Source organism: Cebus imitator, unplaced genomic scaffold (genome assembly GCF_001604975.1).
Source record: "Cebus imitator isolate Cc_AM_T3 unplaced genomic scaffold, Cebus_imitator-1.0 Scaffold194, whole genome shotgun sequence".
Classification (NCBI taxonomy): domain Eukaryota; kingdom Metazoa; phylum Chordata; class Mammalia; order Primates; family Cebidae; genus Cebus; species Cebus imitator.
Window position 1 is genome coordinate 1,246,983 of NW_016107509.1, and position 10,521 is coordinate 1,257,503.

General features: G+C 41.6%; 1 protein-coding gene across 2 annotated transcripts in view; it reads right to left on the bottom strand.

Annotated features, from left to right (window-relative positions):
- The window catches only part of SLC35F2 (solute carrier family 35 member F2), a 78,546-nt gene that overhangs the window by 36,036 nt on the left and 31,989 nt on the right, over positions 1–10,521 (bottom strand). For both annotated transcript variants that reach the window (XR_005203196.1, XM_017547053.2), the window contains exon 2: positions 1,506–1,681. Coding sequence is in view for 1 of the 2 variants with exons in the window: in XM_017547053.2 (XP_017402542.1) it covers positions 1,506–1,681 (176 nt within the window). In the remaining variant the exon portion in view is untranslated. The remainder of the gene's footprint in view (positions 1–1,505; positions 1,682–10,521) is intronic.

Here is a 10,521-nt window from a genome sequence, read left to right on the forward strand (position 1 = left end):
AAAAAAAAAAAAAAATAACACAAAAACGCACACGAAAAAAATTGAAGCTGTAGCTACCAGGAGTTTGTGGGGCGGGAAGGAGGAATGACTAGGTGGAGTGGAGGGATTTGGGGGGAGTAGAGCTGTTCTGTTTGATGCTGTCATGGTAAATGTATGCCATTATACATTTGTCTAAACCCATAGAATGCACAAGACCAAGAGTGAACCCTAATGTAAATTACTGACTTTGGTTAATAATAATGTATCTGGCTCGACCCAGTGGTTCACATCTGTAATTTCAGCACTTTGGGAAGCCAAGGTGGGAGGGCTGCTTGAGCTCAGGAATTCTAGGTCAGCCTGGGCAACATGGTAAAATCCTGTTTCTACAAAAAGTACAAAAATTAGCTGGGCACAGTGGCTCATGCCTAAATCCCAGCACTTTGGGAGGCTTCGGGAAGTGGATCACTTGAGGTCAGGAGCATGGTTAAGACCCCGTCTGCGTTAAAAATACAACAGTTAGCCAGGCATGGCGGTGCACGTCTGTAGTCCCAGCTACTCAGGAGGCTGAGGCACAAGAATCACTTAAACCCAGCAGGTGGAGGTTGCAGTGAGCCAAGATTGTGCCACTGTACTCCAGCCTGGTGACACAGTGAGACTGTTTAAAAAAAAAAAAGAAAGAAAAAACAGAGACCTGATCTATACATGCAACTGATACTCCATTTAGCATGTTTATTTAATGGAAATAAATATTTTGGAGAGAAAGGTTCTTGCCTTTAAGTGTTTTTAATATCGACTTAATATTTTAAAATCTTTCTAAAATTGTGGGGGGAACCTAACTTGTAATGACATTTACATTTTTTAAGCTGGGCCCAATGGCTCATGCCTGTATTCGTAACACTTTGGGAGGTCAAGGTGGGAAGATCACTTGAGCCCAAGAGTTAGAGACCAGCTGGGGCAGCATGGCAAAACCCATCTCTCTCTCTATTTTTTTTTTTTTTTTTTAAAGATGGGGTTTCACCATGATGGCCAGGCTGGTCTTGAACTCCCGACCTCAGGTGATCCACCCACCTTGGCCTCCCAAAGTGCTAGGATTGCAGGCGTGAGCCACCACGCCCGGGGGCAAAACCCATCTCTACAAAAAAAAAAAAAAAAAAAAGCAAAAAGTAGGCAGGTATGGTGGCACACGCCTGTAGTCCCAGCTAATCAGGGAGGCTGAGGTGAGTGGATCACTTGAGCCTGGGAGGTCAAGGCCGCGGTCAGCGGAGATTGCACTACTGCACTCCAGCCTGGATGACAGAGTAAGACCCTGTCACAAAAACAAACCAACAACAACAACAAAAACCCACACTTTTTTGACAACTTCTCTGTTACAAACAGTATGGTGCTACTTATTTTAATCAACAATTTCAGAGCATTATACATAAGTCTCTAGTCACTACTTTCACAGAATTTAGAGGCGTCATACTTTTCTAGTAATTTTTATGAAGATTATTTTGTTGAAAAGGTAATTTCCACATTTGACATACCTGATCGAAATGCCAGCATCACTGTATAAATTAGGAACAGCAAGCAATAATTGATAAAACTCTGAAGCATGGGGGTGTTCACTTTGTATCTTTCTGCCAAATACTGGCTAGTGATAGCTGTCCCACATATACACAAGGACAACATCTGACCCAGAGCAATTGTTTTCAAAATATGCCTAGAAAATAAGGGAAGAAATCAGAATAGCTTGCAAATAAGTTATACCTTACTTACACACACACACACACACACACAGCCAAACACAAAGAGAAATGCTAAGTATTCCAGGTGGTTATTTCATTTTATGAAATAAAAATTATGTTGGATATTGAAGAACTACATTTTTATCTTCTATCTTTCTGATCTCCATTCCCACAAAGGCATATTCTCCCACTTCATTGAACATCTGTTTAGAGATTATTTTGATTACTCAGGTATGACATATACTTTGTAAAGCGTGTGTGTATGTGTGTGTGTGTGTGACTTTTTTTTTTTTTTTTTTTTTTTTTTTTTTTTTTTTTTTTTTTTTTTTTTTAGAGTCTCACTCTGTCACCCGGGCTGGAGTGCAATGGCGCACTCTCGGCTCACCGCAACCTCCGCCTCCCAGGTTCAGGCAATTCTCCTGCCTCAGCCTCACAAGTAGCTGGGATTACAAGTGCATACCACCATGCCTGGCTAATTTTTGTATTTTTAAGTAGAGACGGCAATTCACCATGTTGCTCAGGCTGGTCTCGAACCCCTGACCTCATGATCCGCTCACCTCACCCTTCCAAAGTGCTGGGATTATAGGTGTGAGCCACTGCGCCCAGCTAAAAATTTAATTTTTTAAAAAATTCCTTTCCTATTGTAACAGAAATAAAAAATATCTGGACATGGGCTTGAATGTTGCCATTTCTGACAAGCCACGGACTATCCTAGGAAATGAAATGTTTTCCTAGAAATTAATTGGTTATTTAACTTGTATTCATGGGCTTCTTCAAAGGAAACTCTGCATGTGATCATTCTTTTGGAGGGGATGTGCTTTCAAGTGAAAATTAGGTCCGTGATAAGCTTGAGAAGAGGCTCAGTGGCACACTGAAGAAACACCTTTTATTCCCCCAGATTATATTTATTCAAATTAATTGGATTCACTACTTTGGAGAATCTAGCAGCACAGGAGATGCAGAGTTGGCACATATATGAGAAGGCTTTATGGCAGGATAACTTGCAAATAAATAAAAGTAGTGAGAATCATAACCAAATAATTATCAGAAAATCCAGTTAGCAGGAACATCTTGAAAACACAGAATGAGGCCAGGCACGGTGGCTCACACCTGTAACCTCAGCACTTTGAGAGGCTGAGGAGAGAAGATCACCTGAGGTCAGAAGTTCCAGACCAGCCTGGCCAACATAGAGAAACCCCGCTTCTACTAAAAATACAAAAATTAGCCAGGTGTGGTGGCACATGCCTGTAATTGCTTGAACCCAGGAGGCAGAGGTTGTAGTGAGCCAAGATCATGCCACTGCACTATGCNTTTTTTGAGATAAGGTCTTGTTCTATTGCTTAGGCTACAGTGCCATGGTGCAATTGTGGTTTTCTGCACCCTTGACCTCCCAGACTCAAGCAATCCTCCCACTTCAGCCTCCCAAATAACTGGGACTACAGGCACATGCCACCACGGCTAATTTTTTTTTTTTCTTTTTCACAGAAATGGAGTTTCACTATGTTGCTCAGGCTGGTCTCAAACTTCTAGGCTCAAGGGGTCCTCCCAGCTCAGCCTCCCTAAGTGCTATAATTTCAAGTGTGAGCCACCAAAAACGTCCTCTCTTCCCTGGAAGAAAGTCTCAGAATTGCAGAACCCTGGCACTAACCCACTTTAATCAAGGCGAGTGGGGCCCAGAAGAGAGTAGTGTTTTGACTAAGATCACACAGGAGCAGAGTTAATGCCCAAATTTCCTGGCCATTCAACATCTGCTATCCCTCCTATGGCACATAATCTTGGGATAACAGGTGGGTCATCCCTCACAGTTGGTATCTTCCTACGTTCTATATCTCTTTCTTCTTCTCCTCCTTCCCCCTCCTCCTTCTCTTCCCTCCTTTATCTCTCCATTATGATTTTATAACAGAGTTTATATTAGAAAACCCCTGCAGGCTGGGAGTGGTGGCTTACACCTGTAATCCCAACACTTTGGGAGGCTGAGGGGGGCAGATCACTTAAGGTCAGGAGTTCAAAACCACCCTGACCAACATGGCGAAACCCTGTCTCTACTAAAAATACAAAAATTAGCCGGGCATGGTGGCAGGTGCCTGTAATCCCAGCTACTCAAGAGGCTGAGACAGGAGAATCACTTGAACGTGGGAGGTGGAGGTCGCAGTGAGCAGGAGATTACACCACTGCACTCCAGCCTGGGCGACAGAGCAAGACTCCATCTCAAAACAAAACAAAAAGCCCTTCTTCAAAGCACCCCTGCACCTCACCTTGCTGTCAGGAAAGAAGCCTGACCTGATCTCTTCCCAGTAGTTACACTGCTTCCCTGAACATCATGGGGGAGCTGGATGTCGAAAGTACCAGGCACAGAAACTCTAACCAAGTGGCTGATAACCTAATCAAATTGAGAACATTTTTCACGTCCCATAATGGACTTGAAAGCAATTATAAATCTGAAATTAGTGAGAATAAAAAGTGTGGAAGCATTAAGCCCTCTACACAAATTGACAAAATTCCTACAGTAAGCTCATATCTGCATTCTAAAATAGCACAATTAAGCAAGCTGTCCTCCAACTATAAAGTATAACCATCTTCTAAAAAAAGGAGAGTCACAAATTGAGTATGGAGATTTAAAGTTACAGGAATGCACTTCTCTTGGCTCCAAATCATAATGACCTCATCTATAATAGAAGAGTAAGAGAGCAAGAGTGAGAGAGAGAAGCTGGTGGGGGTGGGTGGGAGGAAATTGAACAAAGGAAGAAAGAAGACAAAAACACTCAGATTTACAGAAAAAAACACTGAATGCCTCAAAACAATGTTTTTTACTTATAGCTCCAATTCATGTTTGTATAAATTTGTACAAAGTCCTGGTTCATGTGAATTCTGAACAGAGGAACTCTATACCATAACAAAACCTGTTCCTGTCTAAGTGAAGTTGACAGAAGAAACATGCATCTGACCTTGGGATATATCCTGTCACAGTTTTTCTAACGGAACCTCCACTAAAATGAACTTCAATGGCAGGATATGATCCAGCTCCAAGACAAATTTCCCCAAGGCGGCTTCACACTGGGGGAGCCTGGCTACCAGAATACACAGCAAACAAGAGTTATGGATCACTGAGGGCAGGGGTGGACAAACAGGTAGAAGATGGGCTGGGTAAGGCCACTTCCAACCACATTACTGTCAGGATCTATTTTATAACTTTAAGAATTTAAGGAATGAGGCTGGGCACAGTGGCTCACGCCTGTAATCCAAACACTTTGGGAGGCTGAGGCAGGTGGATCACTTGAGGTCAGGAGTTCGAGACCAGCCTGTCCAACATGGTAAAACCTTATGTTTTTTGTAAACATACAAAAAAATTTAACCTGGTGTGATGGTGCATGCCTATAATTCCAACTACTCAGAAGGCTGAGGCAGGAGAATCGCTTAAACCTGGGAGGCGGAGGTGCAGATTATGCCACTGCACGGCAGCCTGGGTGACAAAGCAAAACTCTGTCTCAAAAAAAAAGAATTTAAGAAATGAAAGAAGAAAAGATCACGAGAAGCTTTATTTCCCTCCTTCTTTCCTCTAGGAAACCCAAAAGTCTACATCTTAACATCTCTTCCCTTCCAAAGTACATACTTATGCACTTACTTGCTTTTCAATGAAAATATGCTTTTATTCATATATTCAGTCAGTAAGCTCCTCAGTCATGTATTCACCAAAGTGCAATGGTTGTTAATATGTGCCCAGCACAAGGAATTTAGAATTAAGACTCACCTATTTTCTAGTCCCAGACCCTCTTTCTTCTCCCCAAAATAGATCAGGAAGCTCCACTGTGTGCCCCCACAAAATATTACACCCTTCTGTCATAGCACCCAGCACACCACTTATCGCTGTTCTTTCCCCAGAACTCTAAGCTCCAGGAGAAAAGGGACATGATATTCTCCATTATTAATAGTGCCTGGCAAATAGGGTATTTGCTATTGTTGAACCACCTCGGGAGTTTTCAGTGTGAGGTGAGGAGTCAGAAAGACCTCACAACACAAAACCACAATAAAATGAGAAAGGGTTAAAATAAAAGAGTTGTGCACGCCGCCAAGGGGGAGGAAAGGTCAAGACATCCTGGAGAAGGTTCGTGGAGGATCAAAAACAATTGCATACATGAAAGGTATTTTGGGAAGACTGAAGAATGGAGGAAAGGCCTAATACAAGTTTTTGCCTAATTCAAATACTAGTTTTACATTACATATATGAGACACAATTAGAAGAGCTAATGAAATGAATGCATAAATTTCATTAGCTCTTCTTCATTTGCAATTTCAAATTAGGCAGTCCTCTACCTGATTATATATTTTAAAAAATCACTGGGCTTTAAAAATAATACTGATACCAAGACCCCAGCCCAAAGCAATTGGATCAGATTCTCAAGGGGTAGATCCAAATATCAGCCTATTTTAAGTCTCCTAGATGAGTCTAAGACACAATCAGGGAAGCAAACCACTAAATTACTCTTTCCTTTTCATTTGAAGAAAAAAAGAATTCCAAATGATGGATAAGAGGCATTGTTTGAATGCAAATCATGTATTTCCTTCACTTTATGTCTCAATAAATCTTTGCTGCTAGGTTCCATGTTGTCAGTTAAAGCAGGATTTCATATTAGTGCTAAGATTCCTATGGAACATAGCTATTTGGAGATTTTTAAATCCATTACATCTTCCAACTGTAAATACCTGATAATAACTTCCACCTGTCAATACCTGGTAAGAATTTTATAGACATACTGAATAATAACAGTATGTCTATAAAAATCCTATTATGAACCCAAAAAGAAATATTCATTTAGACTAAGTTCTCACACTCTGCACATAAGCTACCAAGTTTCTATTCCTAAAGCATTTTAAATTCTATTGGAAGCAAGCTTAGAAACAAATTATAAGTAGTTTTTGACCAGGCACTGTGTCTCACATCTGTAATTCCAGCACTTTGGGAAGCACAGACTGGTGGATCACTTGAGGCCGTGAGTTTGAGACCAGCTTGGCCAACATGGCAAAACCCCATCTCTACTAAAAATACAAAAATTAGCCAGGTATGGTAGCATGTGCCTTTAGTCCCAGCCACTCAGGAGGTTGAAGCATGAGAATTGCTTGAACCCGGGAGGCAGAGGTTGCAGTGAGCCAAGACGGAGCCACCGCAATCCAGCCTGGGCGACACACGACTGTCTCAAAAAAGAAAAAAGGGAATGAAAGAAGGGAGGAAGGGAGGGAGCGAGAGAGGGAACGAGGGAGGGAGGGAGAGAGGGAGGGAGACATTACAAGTAGCTTTACATAGTGAGTAGCAGCCAAGATGAACTGTTTTCTTTCCATCTCCACATTCCTATGATTCAAAAGTTTAGCTATTAATATATCATTTAATTCTAGTAAGCATAAGTAGCTTGCAGTTTTGAAGAACCCACATTCTGATAGTCACATTCAAAACTCAAAGTAGCTAAAAAAGCCAAATTTTAAAAAATAGAAACTGTAGTGGCATATATTATCACCTCAAAAAGAAGACAAGTAGAAGAAAGGATATCAGTGTTTTCTTTTTGCTCACTGGATTATGTCTTACTCGGAATAGGTGCTCAGTAAATGTTTATTAAGTTAACAAATAAACACTACATTTATTACAGTGGCATCATGTTAAAATGCAAAGTAGGTAAGACTGTAGACAAGAGCCCTCAAAAGTGAACTCAATGAATGTGACAGTAGAAAAAATACAAGCTCCAGAGTTAGAGAAGACTGGGGTCTGGATTTAAATTTGAAACATGAAAAAAGAGAAGAGAAACAGGTACAGGCAAGTGAAAACAATGGTTCACACCATGTCTTGTTCTGGAAAAGGCCAGTAGAGAGTACAGTTTGGATGTGGCCGTCAGGAAAAGATTATTCCTTCTGGACATAGTAGGAAGAATCCTATTCTTGCAAGGTGTGGTGGCTCATGCCTGTAATTCCAGCACTTTGGGAGGCCAAGGCAGACGGATCATTTGAGGTTGGGAGTTCGAGACCAGCCTGACCAACATGGTGAAATTCCATTTCTATTAAAAACACAAAAAATTAGCCAGGCATGGTGGCATGTACCTGTAATCAATCCCAGCTATTCAGGAGGTTGAGGCAGGAGAATCGCCTGAACGTGAGAGGAGGCGGTTGCAATGAGATCATGCCATTGCACTCCAGCTTGGGCAACAAGAGCTAAACTCCATCTCAAAAATAAATAAATAAATAAATAAACCTAGTCTTTGAATCAGAAGATCTAACTCTATTCTTTATTAGTGTTAAGTAGTTCTCTTATATATATATATATTTTAGGGAGTGTAATACCACCTTTATGGGCTTAAGGGTTAATTGGTATAACCTATAAAAGTACCTAGCACATCCACCCACCTGAGACACTCAGTGAATTTTATTTCCTTCCTTTCTCTGGCTCACCCAGCCTTTTGGTAACCTCTTGACAATAGCTGTGTATTCTGTATATGCACCATCCAATACAGTAGCCCCTACCCATATGCAGCTACTGAGAGCCTGAAATATGGCTAATGTGAATGAGAAATTAGAGGTTTAATGTTTTTTCATTTCAACTTAAATAAAATAGCCATATATGGCGAATGGCTACCAAATTAGACAGTGAAGCAAGGGATCAGCATTGTACAATACTATATATGTTACAATGATGGAAATGTTTGAAAAGTAGCTCTTGAGCACTTGAAATGTGGCTAGTATAAATGAGAAACTGAATTTTTCATTTTATTCTATTTTAATTCATTTTCATTTAAATAACTGCATGTGGCTGAGGGTCACGTACTGAAGAACACAGCTCTAGCCTAGTGCTTCTCAAACTTTCATGTGAGATGAATCATCTAAGACTCTTGTTAAATTGCAGCTTCTCGTTCAGCATAGGTTTGGAGAGAGGCCTGAGATTGTGCATTTCTTTTTTTTTTTTTTTTTTTTTTTTTTTTTTTTTTTTTTTTTTTTTTTTTTTTTTTTTTTTTTTTTTTTTTTTTTTTTTTTCTTTTTTCTTTTTTGAGACTGAGTCTTACTCTGTCGTCCAGGCTGGAGTGCGGTCGTACGATCTCAGATCATGCAATCTCTGACTCCCGGGTTCAAGCAATTCTTTTGCCTCAGCCTCGTGAATAGCTGGGATTACAGGGGTGTGCCACCATGCCGAGCTAATTTTTGAATTTTTAGTAGAGATGGGGTTTCACCATGTTGGTCAGGCTGATCTTGAACTCCTGACCTCATGATCTGCCCACTTTGGCCTCCCAAAGTGCTGGGATTATAAGCATGAGCCACCGCACCCGGCCTGAGATTTACCACTTCTAATAAGCTGTCAAGAGGTACTTACGCTGCTGGTCCATGGACCAGACTTTGAGTAGCAAGGGTCTAGAGCAATGCTTCTGATTCTAAGATCTCTCAACTTTTAGGAATCCGTGGAAGAAGTGAATGCAGTCCATGGGCTGTTCAGGATCTGTTTTTGGCACTTCAGAAATTTAATAGTACTCTGACTGTTGCTGGTAAGAGTGCAAAATAATAAATCTCTATTTCAGTGGAGGAGTTTAGGGGTGCTGATTTGATAACTTCTAGCAATTTTATCTCTAGGGATCTACCCCAAGGCAACTACGTATGGCAAAGATACAAAAAGGTGTATCTACAAAGCTATTCATTGCAGCACTATTTATGCTAGCAAAATACTAAAGGAAAAAACTAAAATGTCTAACAATGGGAGACTAGCTGAAAAAACACAGAGGAGTACTGTACAGCTATAAAAAGCAAGGCACAGCCGGACGCGGTGGCTCAAACCTGTAAGCCCAGCACTTTGGGAGGCCAAGGGGGGTGGATCACGAGGTGAAGAGATCAAGACGACCATCCTGGCCAACACGGTGAAACTCCGTCTCTACTAAAAACACAAAAATTAGCTGGGCGTGGTGGCGTGCACCTGTAGTCCCAGCTACTCGGGAGGCTGAGACAGGAGAATTGCTTGAACCTGCGAGGCGGAGGTTGCAGTGAGCCGAGATTGTGCCATTGCACTACAGCCTGGTGCCTGGAGAGAGTGAGACTCTGTCTCAAAAAAAAAAAAAAAAGCAAGGCACATATTTCCATGCACTGTTATAAAGTGATTGCCAGGTATACCATTTCAAAAAAGAAGAAGCAAATGTGGAGAAAAGTGGGTATGGAATGCAAATATTTATCTATAATTTGTTAATTTTTTTATTTTATTTTTTATTTTTTAAAGACAGGGTTTCACCCTGTTGGCCAGGCTGGTCTTGAACTCCTGACCTCAGGTGATCCCCCCCGCCTCGCCCTCCCAAAATGCTGAGATTACAGGCGTGAGCCACCGAGCCCGGCCCATAATTTGTTAATTTCTTAAAAGAAAAGATAAAACCTTTTTTTTTTTGAGACAGAGTTTTCCTTTTGTTGCCCAGACTGGGGTGAAAATGGCCCGATCTCGGCTCACCGCAACCTTGGCCTGCCAGGTTCAAGCAATTCTCCCGCCTCATCCTCCTAAGTAGCTAAGATTCCAGGCACGTGCCACCATGCCCGGCTAATTTTGTATTTTGAGTAAAGACGGGGTTTCTCCATGTTGGTCAGGTTGGTCTCAAACTTCTGACCTCAGCTGATCCGCCAGCCTCAGCCTCCCAAAGTGCTGGGATTACAGGCATGAGCCACCACGCCTAGCCAAAACAAAATGTTTTACAAGTTGTGTATAGGGCATGAGAGGAAGCAAAGTAAAAGATGTATGTCTGAGGCCGGGCGTGGTGGCTCACGCCTATAATCCCAGCACTTTGGGAGGCCAAGGCAAGCAGATCACGAGGTCAAG